This window comes from Heterodontus francisci, chromosome 18, assembly GCF_036365525.1.
Source record: "Heterodontus francisci isolate sHetFra1 chromosome 18, sHetFra1.hap1, whole genome shotgun sequence".
Lineage (NCBI taxonomy): Eukaryota > Metazoa > Chordata > Chondrichthyes > Heterodontiformes > Heterodontidae > Heterodontus > Heterodontus francisci.
In genome coordinates, this window is record NC_090388.1 from 69,416,931 (window position 1) to 69,438,550 (window position 21,620).

The 21,620-nt window shown below is 42.6% G+C and overlaps 1 protein-coding gene across 3 annotated transcripts in view; it reads left to right on the forward strand.

The window, feature by feature from the left end:
• LOC137379706 (protein FAM3C-like) overlaps positions 1-21,620 on the forward strand; it is a 78,703-nt gene that overhangs the window by 46,369 nt on the left and 10,714 nt on the right. For all 3 annotated transcript variants that reach the window (XM_068050942.1, XM_068050944.1, XM_068050943.1), the window contains exons 3-7: positions 2,746-2,850; positions 11,581-11,610; positions 12,790-12,913; positions 14,821-14,879; positions 16,028-16,078. In XM_068050942.1, the coding sequence (XP_067907043.1) occupies positions 2,746-2,850; positions 11,581-11,610; positions 12,790-12,913; positions 14,821-14,879; positions 16,028-16,078 (369 nt within the window). The remainder of the gene's footprint in view (positions 1-2,745; positions 2,851-11,580; positions 11,611-12,789; positions 12,914-14,820; positions 14,880-16,027; positions 16,079-21,620) is intronic.

Below are 21,620 nucleotides of genomic sequence, written 5' to 3' on the forward strand. Positions count from 1 at the left end.
AACCATCAAGAAGATCGCCCCCCTCAAATCTAAATCAGGGGACATAATCACTGACCAACGCGAACAAATGGACCGCTGGGTTGAGCACTACCTAGAACTGTACTCCAGGGAGAATGTTGTCACTGAGACTGCGCTCAATGCAGCCCAGCCTCTACCAGTCATGGTTGAGCTGGACATACAACCAACCAAATCGGATCTCAGTGATGCCATTGATTCCCTAAACAGCGTAAAAGCCCCTGGGAAGGGACAGCATTACCCCTGAAATAATCAAGTGCCAAGCCTGCTATACCCTCAGCACTATATGAACTGCTATGCCTGTGCTGGGACGAGGGAGCAGTACCCCAGGACATGCGCGATGCCAATATCATCACCCTCTATAAAAACAAAGGTGACTGCAACTACCGTGGAATCTCCCTGCTCAGCATAGTGGGGAAAGTCTTTGCTCGAGTCGCTCTAAACAGGCTGCAGAAGCTGGCCGAGCGCGTCTACCCTGAGGCACAGTGTGGCTTTCGTGCAGAGAGATCAACCGTTGACATGCTGTTCTCCCTTCGTCAGATACAGGAGAAATGCCGTGAACAACAGATGCCCCTCTACATTGCTTTCATTGATCTCACCAAAGCCTTCGACCTTGTCAAAAGATGTCGTCTCTTCAGACTACTAGAAAAGATTGGATGCCCACCAAAGCTACTAAGTATCATCACCTCATTCCAGGACAATATGAAAGGCACAATTCAACATGGTGGCTCCTCATCAGAGCCCTTTCCTATCCTGAGTGGCATGAGACAGGGCTGTGTTCTCGCACCCACACTTTTTGGGATTTTCTTCTCCCTGCTGCTTTCACATGCGTTCAAGTCCTCTGAAGAAGGAATTTTCCTCCACACAAGATCAGGGGGCAGGTTGTTCAACCTTGCGCATATAAGAGCGAAGTCCAAAGTACGGAAAGTCCTCATCAGGGAACTCCTCTTTGCTGACGATGCTGCTTTAACATCTCACACTGAAGAGTGCCTGCAGAGTCTCATCGACAGGTTTGCGGCTGCCTGCAATGAATTTGGCCTAACCATCAGCCTCAAGAAAACGAACATCATGGGGCAGGACGTCAGAAATGCTCCATCCATCAATATTGGCGACCACGCTCTGGAAGTGGTTCAAGAATTCACCTACCTAGGCTCAACTATCACCAGTAACCTGTCTCTCGATGCAGAAATCAACAAGCGCATGGGAAAGGCTTCCACTGCTATGTCTAGACTGGCCAAGAGAGTGTGGGAAAATGGCGCACTGACACGGAACACAAAAGTCCAAGTGTATCAGGCCTGTGTCCTCAGTACCTTGCTCTATGGCAACGAGGCCTGGACAATGTATGTCAGCCAAGAGCGACATCTCAATTCATTCCATCTTCGCTGCCTCCGGAGAATACTTGGCATCAGGTGGCAGGACCGTATCTCCAACACAGAAGTCCTCGAGGCGGCCAACATCCCCAGCTTATACACGCTACTGAGTCAGTGGCACTTGAGATGGCTTGACCATGTGAGCCGCATGGAAGATGGCAGGATCCTCAAAGACACATTGTACGGCGAGCTCCCCACCGGTATCAGACCCACCGGCCGTCCATGTCTCCGCTTTAAAGACGTCTGCAAACGCGACATGAAATCCTGTGACATTGATCACAAGTCGTGGGAGTCAGTTGCCAGCATTCGCCAGAGCTGGCGGGCAGCCATAAAGACGGGGCTAAAGTGTGGCGAGTTGAAGAGACTTAGTAGTTGGCAGGAAAAAAGACAGGCGCAAGGGGAGAGCCAACTGTGTAACAGCCCCGACAAACAAATTTCTCTGCAGCACCTATGGAAGAGCCTGTCGCTCTAGAATTGGCCTTTGTAGCCACTCCAGGCGCTGCTTCACAAACTACTGACCACCTCCAGGCACTTATCCGTTGTCTCTCGAGATAAGAAGACCAAAGAAGGACATGTCTTTACTCGGCATGACAGTATCTTGTAGTCCAGACAATATTGTAAGCAGCATGTAATTTGGAAGACGATATGTGTAGTTTAGAGTGTGAGTTGTGGGATTTAGAAATATTAGGTCTTCTGGAACTTGATGGAATTGGGGGGTGGATGCTGAGATTTGTTAGCATCATGGAATGGAAAGTGGAGCTTCAGATCTGGCAGTGTTGGTTCCGGTATCTGATAACAGTCAATATGATTGAAAATATTAAGTGTTTCAGTAAAGTATTTGTTCATCTGTTAGCAAAAAGGTGGGCAGCAATTTATAAAAATGCCAGTTTTCATGTGTTGCAAAACCCACAATCTGGAGGGATGCTGATTTTAATTCCAATATAAGAAAATGTAATTGAATCTGAAAATTAGTCTGCTTTCAAAAGAGCTGAGAAATTTTTGTCCAATTGCACTTAATGTTCCGATTTCCCAGTGTTCTCTGAGCTCTGCTCACTTTAGATTGTACTTCATTTAATTCCAGCAGTCATTCGCTGTGCTTGTGAGCGTCATGCCCTGCACATAACAGCTCTGGATCTGTCACAGTATTATTTGTAGATTTCTGAGGGGAGGGACTTGAAAAGATTTCAACAGCATCCTAGGTGTAGCAACATCATGAATATAATCATAAAGACCATATTTTCAATTATGTTACACAGGTTTATTTCAGACTTTGCAATTTAGTGAACTAGGTTGTATATTGCCAATGGATCTTGAAACTGAGACTCAAATTGATGTGCTTTCCTTTCTGTTGGTATTTCAGGTTCAATAAAGTTTGCAGTGGCTGGTGTCGTGTTTTTGCTGGTGTGTTATTTCACATTTCAAATATTTGAAATCAAAATAGATGCAAATTTGGGATCAATATTTGGTAAGTATTTTAATACATCTCCCTGGTGTCTTAAAGTCTTAGGTTTTCAGTATAAAATGGGATGCAAAGTTTTGACATGGAACACAATGTGAAATAAGAAATAAATTGGTTTCACTAATAAAAGAGTAGAGGGCTTGTATAGTAAGTCCGTTATGAGACATAGTTACAGATTTTGCTGATAGGTTATTAAGGAATGCAAACTGGTCAAGTGGCTGATTGCTTTTTGTTTTCTTTTCAGCTAGGTGGTTAGGCAACTTTACCCCTGCAATCTCCCTCCCCCCACCTCTGCCACCAGCTTTGTCTGTGGCCTGGTACCTCTATAAGCTAAGGGTTTAGTGAATTATCTGAGTCCAGTACATTGCTGAACCCTGTGTAGACAATTGCTTCCAGACACTAGGGACCAGGCAGAGACTCTTCCCTCTGATGTTTAATCTCTCCTTTTCTCTTCTCCCTTCCGCCTTGTTCTGTGGATTGAATGATTGCCCAGAATATAGTGTTTCCTAATTTGAATAGTTAGAAGCCTATAAATAATGTAAACCAGGTACCCTGGGCATAAGAGTCAGTCATTTCGCACAGTGGAGGCCATTGGTCCCATCACATTCATGCCAGCTCTTGTAGAGCAATCCAATCAGTCTCACTCAATCCACTGCTCTATCCCCATCGCCCTGAAGGTTTATTTCCCTCCAATGCCTGTCCAATTTCCTTTTAAATCCATTCATTGTCTCCACCACCCTCGTAGATGGTGGATTCCAGATCATTGCCTCTTATGTTTAAAAAAAAAAGTTCTTCCTCACATTCCCCCCTGCATTTCTTGCCCAAAACCTTTAAATCTGTGTCCCCTAGTTCTTTTACCAATAGCTAATGGGAACAGCTTTTCTTTGTCAACCTTATCTAAACATGTCATAATCTGGTACACCTCTATCAAATCTCCCCTCAATCTCCTTTGCTCCAAGGAGAGCAACCCCAACTTCTCCAACCTAAACTTGTCGTTAAAATCCCTCATCCCTGGAACCATTCTGGTAAATCTCCTCTTCACCTTCTCAAGGACCCTCACATTCCTTCCTAAAGTGTGGTGATCAGATCTGGATGCAATACTCTAGTTGTGGCTTAATCAGAGGTTTATAAATGTTCAACATAACTTCCCTACTTTTGTACTCAATGTCTCTATTTATGAAGCCCAAGATCCATAAGCTTTTCCAAGTATCCTCAATATGTCCTGCCACCTTCAAAGATCTATGCATATGAACCCCCAGGTACCTTTGTCCCTGCACACTCTTTAGAACTGTGTCATTTCGACTATATTTCCTCTCCCAATCCCTTCTGCCAAAATGCATCACCTCACACTTCTCTGTATTAAATACAATTTGCCACTTGTCTGCCCATTCTGCTCGTCTACCCTGTGTCCTATTGCAGTCGGTTGTTATCATCATTGTCTGCCACACATCCAAGTTTTGTATCATCAAATTCTGAAATCGTACTCTGCTTTCGTACTTGCACGCTGTGGGTGGCTGAACAAGTCAAATGTTGTTAACAGTTGTGTGTGGCTTTTAATTTTGTCTGGAGGACTATACCAGGAGAGAAGGACAGTGATATTTGAAGGCGTTATTAGTGGACCCTGAACAGAAACTTTGTTCAAATGAATCAGCACAGTAATCAGCACACTTTTCAACTTTGAATGCAACTAATGTATAATACTGATTTAAAGGAAAAATGGAGTCCTCCCCAGGGACCCTGTCTGGTTGTGTTTGCGCAATTATGTAAAAATGAGGCAAGAGCCGGTTCAGACTCTGTTTTGGCCACAGTTTAAGACTGTATACGAATAATAGCCCCTTAGGTAGCTACCAGTAGGCCATTGTATTTCTCCATGAACCACAGTCTAATCTCACTCATGCTTACTCCACATAACTTTACATTTTTTTCCTTTGCAAGCAACTGTATAATTCTTCCTTTAAAGAATTTATGCATTTGGTTTCAACAACATTTTGTGGTAGAGAATTCCCTTTCTGTTCAGTTTGCCAAGTGCCCTCCAGTGCTTTGCCCAAGTAGCCAATCTTCATATTTCTGGGCAGTGAATGTTGACAAGCTGCTTGATCTTGATCTAACGAAATTGAGGAACTTAAAGTAAATTATTATTCCTCGAGAAAACGTACTGGAGACAGTAATGTGACGAACATTTGGCAAATCCCTGGGACCTGGCTGGCTATACCTTTATGGTTTTAAGACGTGACTGCAGAGAGATGGTGGATGCATTGGTTTTGATTTTCCAGCATTGTCCAGTTTCTAGAACAGTCCCAATGATTTGGAAGGTAGCGCATTTAGCCTGGCTGTTCAAGAAGGGAGGAAGAGAGAAAACATGTAACTATAGCCTGCCATCAGTAGAGGATAAATCTAAAATCTGCTTTTAAGGATGGGGTAACAGGGCATTTGGAAAATCACTATCATTAGGCAGAGTTAGCACTGTTTTATGAAAGGAAAATTGTGTTTGACAAATCTATTAGAGTTTGAGGGTGTAATTGATATAGTATATTTGGATTTTCAGAAGGCATTCAATATGGTGCCATACAGAAGGTTGTTACTCAAGATTATAGCTTATGGGATTAGAGGTAACATATTAGCATGAATTAAGGATTGGTCGATGGCCGAAACGGACAAGAGGACTAATTGGGTTAGGACTGACATTAGAAATTCCTACTTGGGTGGTGGGGGGGTGGGTGTTGCGGGTTGTGCATCTTTGGAATTCTCTACCTTTACAGGCCTGTGGATGCTCAGCGGATGAATATATTCAAGACAGATCAATTGATTTTTAAGCACTAAAGATGTCAAGGGATTGGGGATAGGATGGGGAAAGTGGAGTTAAGAGTTCAGCCATGATATTAAATAGTGGTGTAGGCTTGAGGGTATAGCCTATTCCTGCTTCTATTTCTTACAATCTTGTGTTCTTTGAGCAACTGTGATTGTAATCTCTCCAACATTGACTGTTGTCCCTTCAGCTGCCTAGGCCCTAAGCCATGGAATTCCCCCCGAACCCCTCCATCCCTTTTCTTTAAACCTCTCCTTAAAACCTTTCTCTTCGACCAAATCTGTACATATGTAGCGGGGTGTTAAGTTTTGTTTTATAGCACTGCTATGAAGTGTCTTACGACATTTTACTATGTTAACAGGCTTGTTGACAAAATCGAAGCCTATGGGACAAAAGGGATAGTAGCAGCGTGGATACAAAATTGGTCTCGGAATAGAAAACAGTTGTGATTGGCTGTTTTTTTGATCTGGAGGGAGGCAGACTGTAGTGTCGCCCAGGATTCAGTACGAGGGCAAATAAAAGCAAAATACTGTGGATGATGGGCATCTGAAATAAAAACGAAGTGCTGGGAATACACAGCAGGTCTGGCAGCATCTGTGGAGAGTGAAACGGAGTTAACGTTTCAGGTCTGTGACCTTTCATCAGAACTCAGTTCATCATACTCTTTGCTCTTAACAAAGTCACAAATGATATGCTATGTTACCGCGACAAAAGTAAACTTTCCTTCCTCGTCCTTCTGAAACTGTCTGCAGCCTTTGTCATGGTTGACCACACCATACTTCTCTAACATTTCTTCACTGTTGTCCAGCTAGGTGAAACTGCACCTGATTCCATTCTTATCTATCTAATCATAGCCAGAGAATCACTTCCAGTGGTTTCTCTTCCTGTTATCACACAGTTACCTTCTGGTGTCCCCCAAGATTTATCCTTTGCCCCCTCCTATTTCTTTGAATTGAAGACACTTAGTAGTTGGCAGGAAAAAAGACAGAAGCGCAAGGGGAGAGCCAACTGTGTAACAGCCCCGACAACCAATTTTATCTGTAGCACCTGTGGAAGAGTCTGTCACTCTAGTATTGGCCTTTATAGCCACTCCAGGCGCTGCTGCACAAACCACTGACCACCTCCAGGCGCTTACCCATTGTCTCCCGAGACAAGGAGGCTAAAGAAGAAGATTTCTTATCAACATGCTGCCCTTCGGTAACCATATCTGAAAGCATAGCGTTAGTTTTCCCATGTATGCTGACAACACCCAGCTCTACCTAACCTCTCAGCTCCTGGTTGCTAAATTATCAGACTGCTTATCCAACACGTAGTACTGGATGAGCAGAAGTTTTCTCCAATTAAATATTGGGAAGACTGAAGCCATCATTTTTGGTCCCCGCTTCAAACTCTAGCCGCTGACTTCATCCCTCTTCCTGGCATCAGTCCGGGAACAGAGAGAGAACACAGCGGGAGCAGAGCTTTAAAAAGCGCGCCAAAAGGACAGCGTCCAAGACCAGAGAGAGGGAATACAATGGGAGCAGAGCCGGGGAAAAATTGAAAAGTGACATCAGAGTGATGTGGAGCGAGCAGGGAAACAGAAAGCTGCCAGGGTGAATATACTGATGAGCTTTTAATTTAACTTAATCTCAATCAATCAAATATAAAATAAGATTTGATCGATTTAGTAGTATATAAACTAAAAACTAAAGCAGCTTTTATAATTTATAATAGAGAGAGAGAGACCGACCAGCAGGGAGTTTATTCGCTCAAATTCGGACAACTTAATACGTAAGCCGTATTAAGTATTATTAGGGTTTATCAGTATTCCTAAGGTTTACTAATAGTAGTAAGGTTTATTAGAATTGGCAAGCTTTGTTAGCATTGGTAAGGTCTACATATCTCTGTACTCTCGAAGGTAAATGGAGGTAGTTTGATTTGGCTGATGTCACCTTTTTCTTAAAGGACAGGACGCTAGCAGAAGGCAGGTTTTCTTGCTATTTTTGCAGTCTGTGTCTTTAATTTTCTGGATTTTGCAGACTGTGTCTGAGAGAAAGATGTGCAGCTTCAGGCAACTGTGCTAATCTGCACCATAGGCAGCCTTGGATTGAAAACGGGCTGTACAAAGAACAGTACAGCACAGGAACAGGCCATTCGGCCCTCCAAGCCTGCACTGCCTGCCTAAACTAAAACCTGCTGCACTTCCGGGGACCGTATCCCTCTATTCCCATCCTATTCATGTATTTGTCAAGATGCCTCTTAAACGTCACTATGGTACCTGCTTCCACCACCTCCACCGGCAACAAGTTCCAGGCACTCACCACCCTCTGTGTAAAGAACTTGCCTCGCACATCCCCTCTAAACTTTGCCCCTCTCACCTTAAACCTATGTGCCTTAGTAACTGACTCTTCCACCCTGAGAAAAAGCTTCTGACTATCCACTCTGTCCATGCCGTTCATAACTTGTAAACCTCTATCATGTCGCCCCTCCACCTCCGTCGTTCCAGTGAAAACAAACCGAGTTTATTCAACCTCTCCTCATAGCTAATACCAGGCAACATCCTGATAAACCTCTTCTATACCTTCTCCAAAGCCTCCACGTCCTTCTGGTAGTGTGACGACCAGAATTGCACGCAATTTTCTAAGTGTGGCCTGGCTAAAGTTCTGTACAGCTGCAGCATGACTTGCCTATTTTTATACTCGATGCCCCGACCGATGAAGGCAAGCATGCCGTATGCCTTCTTGACTACCTAATCTACCTGCGTTGCCACTTTCAGTGACCTGTGAACCTGTACACCCAGATCTCTCTGCCTGTCAATACTCCTCAGGGTTCTGCCATTTACTGTATACTTCCCACCTGTATTAGACCTTCCAAAATGCATTGCCTCATATTTGTCCGGATTAAACTCCATCTGCCATTTCTCCGCCCAAGTCTCCAACCGATCTATATGCTGCTGTATCCTCTGGCAATCCTCACCACTATCCGCAACTCCACCAACCTTTGTGTGATCCGCAAACTTACTAATCAGACCAGCTGCATTTTCCCCCAAATCATTTATATATACTACAAAGAGCAAAGGTCCCAACTGATCCCTGCGGAACACCACTAGTCACATCCCTCCATTCAGAAAAGCACCCTTCCACTGCTACCTCTGTCTTATATGAGAGAGCCAGTTCTGTATCCATCTTGCCAGCTCACCTTTGGTGAGACCCCACCTGGAGTACCATATGCAGTTTTTTTCTTCAAATGTAAGGAAGGATATACTTTCCTTTGAGGTTGTACAACAAAGTTTCACTGGATTGGATCTTGGAATGAGAGGAATTGTCCTGTAATAGGCTGACTAAATTGGGCCTATACTCTATGGAGTTTAGAAGAATGAGAGGTGATCTTGTTGAATCAAAAAAATTCTGAGAGGGTTTGACCGGTTGGACACTGAAAGATTGTTTCCCCTGGCTAAGGAATCTAGAACATGGGGGCGCAGTCTCAGAATATTTAGGTCTGAGATGTGAAATTTCTTCACTCGGCATGCTGTGAATCTTTGGTGCTCCCTACCCCAAAGGTTGTGGATGCCCCATCAATGAATGTATTCAAGTCTGGGATAGATGGATTTTAGAGCTCACAAGGAATCAAAGGATACGGGGAGCAGGAAGGAAAGTGGAATTGAGGCAGAAGATCAGCCCTGATTGTATTGAATGTTGGAGTAGGCTCGAGGGGGTGTACGGTCTACTTCTATTTATTATGTTCTTGGGTTCTTTTATTATCTGAGGCATAGAATGTAACAGCAAGGAAGTTCTGAAACGGTATAAAATACTAGTTAAGAGTATTGCGTACAGTTCTGATCACTGCATTACAGGAAGGATGTGATCGCACTAGAGAGAGTACAGAGGTTATTTACGAACATATTGCCAAGTCTGGAAAATTTTAACTGTATGAAAATGTGGATAGCTGGGGTTGTTGTCTTTGGAACACAGGAGGGTGAGAGGCAATTTAATTGAGATATATAAAAAATATCAGGAGAATGGATTGAGTGGATAGGAAGGATCTATTTCTCTTAGCAGAGGGGTCAAAAACCAGGGAGCATAGATTTTTTTCAAGTAAATGGTAGAAGTGTTAGAAGGGAGTTGAGAATGTTTTTCATCCAGAGGGTGGTAGGGGTCTGAAACTCATTGCCTGAAAGTTTGGTAGAGGCAGAAACCCTAATTTCCTTTAAAAATACTTGTAATGCACTTGAAGTCCCATAACCTATGGGGATATGGAGAAAGAGCTGGAAAGTGGAATTAGGCTGGATAGCTTTTTTTATCTATGATTAATGACTTGAACTTGGGGGCACAGGAGCACAATTGTGAAATCGTAGATCACGCAACTTGGAAGTGGAGGAAAACACTGAGGAAGGTAGTAATAGACTTGAGGACAGACAGGCTAGTGGAATGGGCAGACACATGACAGATGAAATTCAGTGCAGAAAAGTGTGAGGTGATAGATTTTAGTAGGAAGAATGAGGAAAGACAATTAAAGCTAAATGGTACAATTTTAAAAGGTGTGCGAGAAGAGAGATCTTGGGGTGACTGGAAACAAATCTTTGAAGAAGGCAGAGTAGGTTCACAACGCAGTAAAAGCAGATGGGCTTTATAAATAGAGACATAGAGTACAAAAGCCTGGAAGTAATTCCAAACCTCTATAAACACTAGTTCAACCCCCTCTGGAGAATTGTGTTCAGTTCTGAGCAACACATTTTTGGATGGATGTGAAGGCTTTGAAGAAGGGTACAAGAGAGATTTACTAGAATCGTTCCACAGATGAGAGATTACAGTTATGTAGATAGACTGGAGAAGATGGGGTTGTGTTTCTTAGATCAGAGGAGATTTGATGGAGGTGCTCAAAATCATGAATGGTTTAGAAACATTTACTCTGTTTCCAGTGGCTGAAAGGGTGATAATCAGGGAGCACAGATTTAAGGTGATTGGCAAAAGAACCAGAGGTGATATAAGGAAAAACCTCTAAGCAACAAGGAATTAGCATTTGGAATGCGCAGAATGATAGGCTGATGGAAACAAATTCAATAAGGAATTGGATAAATTCTCGAAGGAGAAAATATTGCAGTCATATGGGGAAAGAGCAGGGGAGTGGAACTAACTGGAATTCTTTTCAGAAGAGCCAGCGCAGACTCGATGGGCTGAATAACAACCTCTTGTGCTGTACTATTCCAGAAAAGATTCTATATAAGTTGTTGGGAGGTGAAACAAACTGGATATGTATCTAGATACTGGCATTCAAGTAGCCGTTATCGATACTGTCAGCTTTCTTTTTACTCATTGTGGTTGTAATCCTTTTATCATTGCCTTTCTTTTTAAGAGTAGAAACAACCTACAGCTCATTTCGCCAACTGCAGAGCTGTGAGCAAGCCACTCGCTCTGACATAAAGCTGCAGAAAAAACATAATGTAATTCAAGCAAGTGACTTCAGCAGAGCAAATTAATCAATACATCAGCTTGTGCTTGTATCCCCTAATGTTGATACTTTTCGGTCAGAATTTGTGAACTATTAAAGTAATCCACCAGTAGAGCCTGTCACAATGACAGGTAAATGCAGTTACCACTATGTAATGTCATGATTGTCCCAAATAACAAAGAACAAATACACTTTTCTTTCACCAGAAACCAGTGTGTCTAGCTTTAACTGCATCAGATGTGCTGTACATTTCAGGGAATCCAACATTCTCCCTACAATAAGGTCAAAGGCTCTGTTGTCATAATGGGAGAGAGTTTCATATGCTTACTTTCCATGTCACAATAATGGAAGCTTCTATAAGGATGCATTTAAAATGTATTTAAAATCAAATATAATTAGTCTAATTTCAAAATCTGGGTTTGCAGAATATATGCTTATATTCAGTAAATTAGTCATATAGTGAGAGATTTATATGCTAACAGTTTAATGGTTTTATTTTGCAGCCAGATCACAAGCTGAAGTCGAAGTAAAGCGTAAGTTTTTGTTTCAATAGTACTAGTGTAGGACCCCAAAGATTAAAAACTTTTGGGCTGCAACAGTAAATGACTTATTCATAATGAAAATCTACATTTAATTCAATTACTTCCCAGAGAAACGTGACTGTAATGCACCTTAAATTATGTGCACAACACAAAAGCTCTTCTGGAATTTTAATGCAGTTCTGCCTTAGTTACATTCGGCTTGCATGTACAAGTATATTGAATGACATTGCCTTAGCCATTTTAATTCCCATCATGCCTACCTTCTTTCTTAACCTGCAGCAATACTGAACATGTCCAGCCATGCCTGCACCTTGTAAGTGCTTATGTTATTAAAGCAGTCTTCCGAGGTTCAGAGGAAACAGGATTGTCCAATGCACACAGCTGAAACTTGGTACAAGTGCATAACTAGTGGCTTACCAAACAGGAAGATTGGGTGGCGCAGTGGTTAACGCCGCAGCCTCACAGCTCCAGCAACCCGGGTTCGGTTCTGGGTACTGCCTGTGTGGAGTTTACAAGTTCTCCTTGTGACCGTGTGGGTTTCCGCCGGGTGCTCCGGTTTCCTCCCACAGCCAAAGACTTGCAGGTTGATAGGTAAATTGGCCATTGTAAATTTCCCCCAGTGTAGGTAGGTGGTAGGAGAATGGTGGGGATGTGGTAGAGAATATGGGATTAATGTAGGATTAGTATAAATGGGTGGTTGTTGGTCGGCACAGACCTGGTGGGCCGAAGGGCCTGTTTCAATGCTGTATCTCTCTATGACTGTATGACTCTAACTCGCAGTAGCTTCATGTGCTTCATGCCATAACTTGATTTCGGGTATAGGGCATTTTGTTACCTGCTGACTCAACCGTACTCCATTAGCAGGCTTTCTACTCGGTGGAGCCAAGGGCATTTGTACTGAGATTATCACATGGCATTTGCTGTGCAACCTCAGATGTAAATGAACTTTGGTATTCAGACAACATGTAAAGCTCATTTATGGCCCACTCTGATTGGCTGCTGAGGAACATCAGTGGCTTTATAGGGGAAAGGGAGCAAAAGAATTTAATTCTCAACTACAAATCAGTCATTCTCTTGCAATCCAGTCAGCTTTAATTATCTGTTAATATGGTATCTTGTGTATGTGGGTGAGACGACCTTCTTTGAAACTTCTTTAAATCTTTGTCTTAGCAACAAAACCGCCAAAGTACAAATGTAGTCTTGCAAAACCTTGCCCTGAGAATCATTTTGCGTTCAAAATGGCAAGTGGAGCAGCAAACGTTGTTGGACCCAAAATCTGTGTTGACGATAACATGTAAGTATTGATATATTTCTGCTTCTGTATTAAGTTAAAGAAGTGACCTGGTCTTTTGTCATTTGGAATAATTAGACAATACCCTGGAATTTATTATTTTGAGGTATTCTCGTGTCTGTTTTCATCCCAGTGATATCAAAGAGTTACCCTGCCCCGTTGCTTAGAGAGTTATATTATGAGAGCAGGTTGCATAAACTTGCCTTGTACTCACTTGAGTATGGAAAATTGAGGGGTGATCTGATTGATCAATAGTGTATATATGGAAAAAACATTCCTCTTATGGGGCAATCAAGAATGAGGAGACATAATCTTAAAATTAGAGCTAGGCCATTCAGGGTGGAAATTGGGAAGCACTTTTTCACACAAAAGGTAAGAGAAATCTGGAATTCTTTCTCCCAAAGGGCTGCAGATGCTGGCCAAATTAGAGTTTTTGAGACAGAGATTGATGGGTTGTTTTTATTAGCTAAGAATTGTCAAGGGATATGGAGCAAAAGTGAGTCCATGCAGTTGAGGTACAGATCAACCACGATCTAACTGAATGGCAGAGCAGCTCGAGGGGCTGAATGGGCTACTTTTCTTATGTTCTCTGGGGACTAGGTTCAGATCTAAAGAAAAAAAGACCTTGTGCTTAAATAGTGCCTTTTGTATCATCAAGATGTACCAATGCCATTTCACAACCACTCAATTACTTTTAATGAAGTGTAGTCACTGTAGGCAAACACACGGTCATTTTCATGGCCAGCAAAGTTCCACAGAGAACAATGAGATCAAATGATCAGATCATCAGTATTTTGATGCTTTTGATTAAGGGATAACTGTTAGCCAGGACACCAGGAGAGTTCACCTGAAATGTATAGGATGAAATTCAATTGCAAATTATGGAATGAAAACCATTTTCCATCTCTCAACGCTGTGAGAATCTTAAAGTGAATTGGACTTGGACAGCCTTGAAATAATTCCTCTTGAGCACAAGTTCTTATTATAAAATTAATTGGCAATCATGCTCAGAAAGGCCCCAAGGAATGTTGGACTGGATAAAGGAACTATTAACATCAGTGTAGTTGCTGCATTCTTCTGAATTTGGGGTCAAATTACTCTGTTGAGGGTTGTGTAAATTTCCATAGAATTGGTCCAGTGTAGCACCAGACTTGGAAAGTTCTTGACAGTGCAAAAGTAAGAAATTGGTTGATGCACAGTGGTAAGATCTCACCTTGAGGAACAAAATGTCTACGACCTTTGTCCCCTCCTCATTACAGAAAATAGCATGAGGTTGGGGGGGAAGCTGGGTAGTATAATTGATTTGTTTAAACAGGGATAAAAATCACATTCACAGGATAGATGAAAATGTTAGACAAGTACACAGTACAAGTCATTGAGGCATGAATTTCATCATTCAGGTTAAAACCTTTATCTAAAGTAAAATTAAGCTTCTATTGTAGTTGAAAATGTATCTTTCAAATTAATCTGGATCATGTAAAATTCAAGTCTCCACCATTGAAGAAGAATGCACTTCATAACATGATGGCACCCCTTGCTGCTCTGATCTCCACAGTGACCAGGGTACCTTGAGCATTGCTGCACTGGTGTAAAAACATTTGTTTTATAGAACGACATTTCTACTGCAAATGCATCACAAGACCAATTGGTTCACATGCACTTTCAGATGAAGCCAAGAACACTGCACCCTGTGCAAAAATATTATCTCAACTTGCCCAGAAAAATGCAGTTTAAAGCTGAATCATTTATTTAAATTCTATCTGGACAACTTCTGGGGCTTGTCATGTTACCTGCCAACACGATATCTGTAAGTAAGCTTGACCACCAATAAACCATCATAACTGGAACAAACCAGAAAGAAGAAAATAAACCTTTACTGAAACCTGATGAAGTTGTTCATCATGTTGCAGAATAATGAGTGGTGTGAAAAACAACGTTGGTCGGGGGATGAATATTGCCACAGTAAATGGTAAGTGAATCAGCTTATCCAGTTTGATCAAATTCCTTGTTAGATGTTCAAATTACTTCATACAGAAATATCTTGCTTTTTGAATTCCTAAAAATTTGATTAGCTATGCTTTTGTTCAAACAACCTATTTCTTTGGTGGTTTTTTTTTGTTCTGTTTTCATTTTTACATTTTCGGGCTTACTATGTACAACTCAATATTGACTAAACTCTATCATTCACATGCCATTTACAGATATAAATGGCTGGAATTATACGCCCACCCACTAAAGAGTGGGCGTAAAGTGGAATGAGAGGCTTGGGGGGCTCCTTCCCAACCCCCTTCCACCTCCGCAGCCATTTTGCACAGGGCAGCAGCAGCGGGAAATGGCCCGCCCGCCCCAGGGCAATCAAGGCCCTTAAGTTGCTAGTTAATGGCCACGGGGATTTAACCATTGGCAGGCGGGCAGCCCAGGCCCGAGAAAAGCCACCTGTAAAAAGTAGGCGGCCTTCTGCCAGGTGGGGTGGGGGCGGTGGGTTCTCCTGAACAGGCACCCTATGCCCAATGGAGGGCTGCCCCCAATGCCCCAACATATCCCCGTCCCCCCAATCGTCCACCCTTGCCTTGCCGGGGCCCAACCAATCACTTTTCTGTTCTCTCCGTCATCTTAACCATGAAGCTGGGTTGCAGTCCCAGCAGTGGCCACCGCTCCCGGTGGTGCTGCTGGGACTAAGAGTTGTAGCTCCATTAGGCAGGACTTCCTGCCTCGGAGAGGTGGAAGTCCCGCCTGAGACCAGTTAAGGGCCTGGGGACCGTAAAATCTGGACTGGATCCCCAGCCTGGCGGAGGTGGGATCGCCACAAACTTTTCGGTCGGTAGACGATTCCCATCCAACTAGCGCAAAATTCTGGCCAATGCATTATTCCGGCCTGTTAATGAGATCGAGAACCCATTGTTTTGCTGGAAACTGAATATCAACAAACAACATTTTTTTTCTCCTATCAAAGACTGAAAAAAAAATCCAAGGTTTTGAATTAGGCTGGGTTACTTAGCAACATGACCATTGTTCATTTTATAGCGATGTATTCTTTGTGTATTTTTGTACCTTTTTTTTTCTTTTCTACATTGCTTTAGTGCACTTTACTTAATTTCTATTTGTGATTGTTTTCAGGTAAAACTGGTGTCGTATTGGACACTAAAGTTTTTGACCTGTGGAGTGGAGGTACGGAGTTTACACATTTGATGTCTTTTTTTAAATAAAACTTGGCTTATTGATAGTCTTCAACTCTTTGGATATTCACATTGTTACGACCAGGTGAGAAAGAGGTCTAGGGTTCCCTTTCAGCCTTTACTTGGTCTTACTGTAACAGGATTTATTTTTAAACACACTGTTTTTAGCTCCTCCTTGTGAATCCATGTTCACCACTTTCCAATTATAAGGCAAAGAAACCAGCACAAACAGGTTTTCTTAGGTTTAAAGAAGAAATGTTGAAATTTATTAAACTTGAACTCTAATTCGGTTAATGCCTATGGATACATTACGCGCCCATGCTAGCATGCATATGCGATACACACATGCATGAGAGAAAAGAACAGAAGAAAAATAAAGCGGAAAGGTTTGAGGCAGTATCTGAGGAGTTATTACGGTTCTTCGAGCTCACTGTGGAGTCCTTGATTGTAGGTAAATCTTGCTTTTCGCTGGGGCCCAGTATTCGTAAACCTTGTTTGCTGTAGGAGACTTTTCTCTTTTGGGGTCAGTGTGTCTTCAGTGGATTCAGAGGTTTGTGAGAAAGATGGGAGCAGACAGGAGAGAGATCTCAGTCCAGGAGCAAAGAGCTTTCTCCCCAAACTGTTAGTACACATTTAAAAAAACTCAGGTTGCCCAGCACGTTAGTCATGTGACGAGCTGGTTTGATCATGTCCGTTTTTGTATTCGGCCATCTTAGCAGTCAATTTGGAATGTGAGCTCCCCCACTTTCAACGTCTGGTGATCAAAAGTCCATTGTGGGTTGAATGGCTGCTTTGTCCTTCCAGACACTCTCTGTTAATATGCAAATGTCTTTTCCAGCCACGGCTGATCTATTTAACAAATCTTCACTCCAGTAAGAGTTTAAAATCATGATCATGTCAAAATTAATGTGCCTCATTCTTGACAGGTGGGGGCCTAGCATGACAACATGGATTTTTGAAAAGTCTCAGTACACTTAAATTATTCAGTTTGAAGAAGCACCTAGGAGTTCTTATTAAAAACTGCTCATACTGGTGGTTTCCAAGATTTTATTTTAATACAGTTCTCATACAGTTCTATTTAAACAATTAGTTGCATTCATATATCTCCAATAAAAGTTTAATATTTTGCACTGAAGAAATGGGAAAGATGTGGAGGAGTTAAGCAAGGAGATGGGTGGTAACAAGACGTTTGGACCCTGGAGAAGAAAGGACAGTTAGGGATAGACTGATAGTTGGAAAATACTTTTTGAGGAGTGGGCTCATGTTAATTTTATGGGGGAAAAGTTTGTACAAAAGGAGCCATGTTTATAAAGATTGCCTAAACTGGCAGTTTAGAAACTGAGCTGTTTAGTACAAACAGACTGCTAATTGTAGCACAGGACTAGTTCTAATGTCAGTCATTTATGGCACAAAAGGAGACCATTCTGCCCTTCGAGTCCTCGCTAGCACTCTAGAGCAATCCAGCTAGTCATATTGCCCCACTCTATCCCCGTAACCCTACAAGTTTATTTTCCCTCCAGTGCCCGTCCAGTTTTCCTTTGATTGTCTCCAGTTGCACCACCCTTGTCGGCAGAGAGTTCGAAGTCATTACCACGTGCTGCATAAAAAAAGTTCTTCCTCACATTCCCCTTGCATCCATTGCCTAAAACTAGAACAGGTTTTCTTCTACCTTATCTAAACTTGCCATAATTTTGCAAACCTCTATCAATCTCCCCTCAGTCTCATTTGCTGCAAGGAGAAAAATCCCAGGTTCTCTAACCTAACCTAACGAAAATCCCTCATCCCTGGAACCATTCTGGTAAATCTCTGCATCCTATCCAGGATCCTCACATCCTTCCTAACGTGTGATGACCAGAGCTGGATGCAATGCTTCAGCTATGGGCTAACCAGAGCTTTGTCAAGGTTCAGCATAACTTCTTCAAGGTAGGTATTCCTGGAAGAGAAGTGGCTGTGAATTCCGAAGAAGGGTCACTGACCCAGAAATGTTAACTCTGCTTCTCTTTCCACAGATGCTGCCAGACCTGCTGAGTGGTTCCAGCATTTCTTGTTTTTATTTCAGCATAACTTCCCTGATTTTGGTGATAAGAGGTGTGGGTGGTTCCCATTGTTCACCTCCCATCTGACTGCAGGTGTGTTTTGTTTAAAATGATGAGTTAGCCCCTGAGTGTTTTACTTCCCAAATAAACGGACAGTGGCAAGTTTTCTTGTAGGTTTAAAACAGAAGGTTAACTATTTATTAAACAATATTCATTCCCTGAAATGTTCACAACACCACTCAAGCACACATTCACTCTTACTGGAAGATTGATAGAAGGTAAAGGATAAGAGTTCAAGGTGTGGTAGATGTTGCTGGTTTACGGGTAAATCTAGACAACATCTAAATAGGACAGTCTCTTTTAAAGGTGTAGGCCTGGTGTTTGTAGTCTTGAACTTGAGGCGTTGTAGATTTCTGATAGTTAAGATTTCAGATTGGAGATGGCAGTCACTTTCAGTTCTCTGCTGCACCATGCTGAATGTAGAGCTAATAGCAGGGCTGCTTCTTGTTTAGGTTGGATCTTTCCACAGCCCCCCAACTGAACTGCCTTCTGTGATTTTGCTGTGATTTCTCCTCTCTCTCCAGAGGATTACCTTTTAAGGTCAAAAATCCATCCAAATTAGAGTCTCTGTTAATTGACACATGGCCCGCTCCCCTGGTGTGATCACATAGTGAACCAGAATGGGAATCCATGGCTATCTTTTAATGTTTGAATGGGTACGATTCTGTTACAATGTGTCTATTTCACACATTCTTGGTCTCAGAAGAAAACCATTCAATTCCAGAATGTCTCTTGATGGTACTAGAATGGATGTAGTCGACCCCTGTTAGTCTAGAATGTATCCTTTTGTCCTTTCACGACAGTTTGAATACACAGGCCAGGTCACCTGACCTTCAGTCGTCATCTTTTGAGCAAAGTGTCCACTTCCGTTTCAAGGAAAATTCAATTTCAGAGTCTACACTGAATAAAGTTTGTACCGTAAAAGTAGGAATATGATGTGTATTTACTGGACATGATATACTCAATACTTCTATTCATAAAGCCCAAGATCCTATGTGCTTTGCTAATTACTCTGTCAATTTGTGTCATCACCTTCAAAGATTGTTGCACCTAAACCTCTAGGTCCCTCTGTCCCTGCACACTCTTTAGAACTGTTCCATTTAGTCTATATTGCCCCTCCCTATCCATTCTGCCAGTTTGCATCACCTCACACTTCTTTGTATTAAATTCTGTCTGCCACTTGCCTGCCCATTCTGCTGGCCAACTGTGTCCTGTTGCAGTCAATTGGTATCATCCTCACTGCTTACCATAACTGCAAATATGGTATCCTGGGCAAATTTTGAAGTTTTGCTCTGTATTCTAATATCCGAGCCATTTATATATATCAAAAAAGCAGTGATCCTAACGCTGACCCTTGAAGAGCACCACTGTCTACCGTCGTCCAGTCTGAAAAACAACCATTTACCACAACCTGCTGTTTTCTCTCCTTAAACCAATTTATTATCCAAGCTGACACTGATCCTATTCAGTGCGCCTCAATTTTGTTAATCTGCCTCTTTTATGCAGTACTTTGTCAAACACTTTCTTATTATCCACCTAGACAACATCCATTGCACTCCCTTCTTCAACCTTCACTGTTACATTATCAAAGATTAGATGAGTCAAGCACGATTAGCCTTTTACAAATCTGTGCTGGCTCTCCTTAATTAACTCAAATTTCTCCAGATGCTTGATTTTTTTTTCCCTGATTGTAAATTTATGAAACCTTATCCACCACTGATGTTAAACTGATCGGCCTGTAGTTAATAGGAGTGTCCTTGCACCCTTTCTTGAATAAGGGTCACATTTGCCACTCTTCAATCCTCTGGAACCTCACCTGTATCTAGGGAAGATTGTGGCAAGCCCTTCTGCTACTTCCACCCTCATTTCCTCAGCAATCTGGGATGCAAGCCTTCTGGACCAGGTGACTTATCCACTCTGAGCACTTTCCCAGTAGGTTGTGCCAATCAATTTTCACCTCATCCATCTACGCTTCTACAGATATTTTGTCAGCATCCTCTTACTTAGTAAACACTGATACAAAGTACTCACTGAGTATTCTAGCCTTCCCTGCACCTCTAAGCATATATCACCCTCTTTGCCCTAATAGGACCCACCCGCCTCTTACTACCCACTTACAGTGTCAGCTGTGGCTCAATTGGTAGCACACTCACTTCTGAGCCGCAAGGTTCTGGGTTCAAGTCCCACTCTAGGGCTTGAACAGAATAATCAAGGTTGCTACATTCTCGGAGAAGACTCGGAGGGCGGAGTTCCAGACCGGTAAGTATAAAAAACTTACCTCGGGGATTCGCAGCCTACATTCACGGAGAAGACTCGAGGGCGGAGTTCCAGACCAGTAAGTACAAAAAACTTACTTCGGGGATTCGCAGCCTACATTCACGGAAAAGACTCGGAGGGTGGAGTTCCAGACCAGTAAGTATAAAAAACTTACTTCGGGGCTTCGCAGCCTACATCCAGGGAGAAGACTCTGAGGGCGGAGTTCCAGACCAGTAAGTATAAAAAACTTACCCCGGTAAAAAAAAACTGAAAAGTGACGTCACAGGAAAGCTGTGACCTGATTGGCTGGTAGGGAATTTGTACTGAATTTGAAAATAAAACATTGGTAAAAATTAATTAAAACCCTTAATTAACTAATTAATAAGTAGAGTAACTAAACCAGAGGGAGGAGATTACTGTATTTAGTCAGCATTTAATATTTATAGTAGAAATCTAGCACTAGAGACCATATAGTTAATTATAACAATTTAGTAAGGATTTAATAAGTATTTATTTTATATTAATTAACTACTTAGTGCTAGAAATGACAGAGGAGTGAAGTGCTTCACCTGTGAGATGTGGGAGGTCCGTGACACTTCCAGCGTTCCGGACGACTACTTCTGCAGGAAGTGTACCCAGTTGCAGCTCCTCACAGACCGCATGGATCGGTTGGAGCGGCAACTGGATGCAGTTAGGAGCATGCAAGTGGCAGGAAGTGTCATAGACAGGAGTCTTAGAGAAGTGGTTACACCCAAGGTGCAGGCAGATAGATGGGTGACCGCTAGAAGGGGCAGGCAGTCAGTGCAGGAATCCCCTGTGGCTATCCCCCTCTCTAACAAGTATACGGTTTTGGATACTGTTGGGGGGGGTGTGGCCTATCAGGGGAAAACAGCAGCAGTCAGAGCAGTGACACCACGGCTGGCACTGTTGTTCAGGGAAGGACAAAGCACAGAAGAGCAATAGTTATAGGGGGCTCTATAGTCAGGGGCACAGATAGGCGCTTCTGTGGACGTGAAAGAGACTCCAGGATGGTATGTTGCCTCCCTGGTGCCAGGGTCAAGGATGTCTCTGAACGGACAGGGGGCATTCTGAAGGGGGAGGGTGAAGAGTCAGAGGTGGTGGTACACATCGGTACCAACGACATAGGCAGGAAGAGTGATGAGGTCCTGCAGGGGGAGTTTA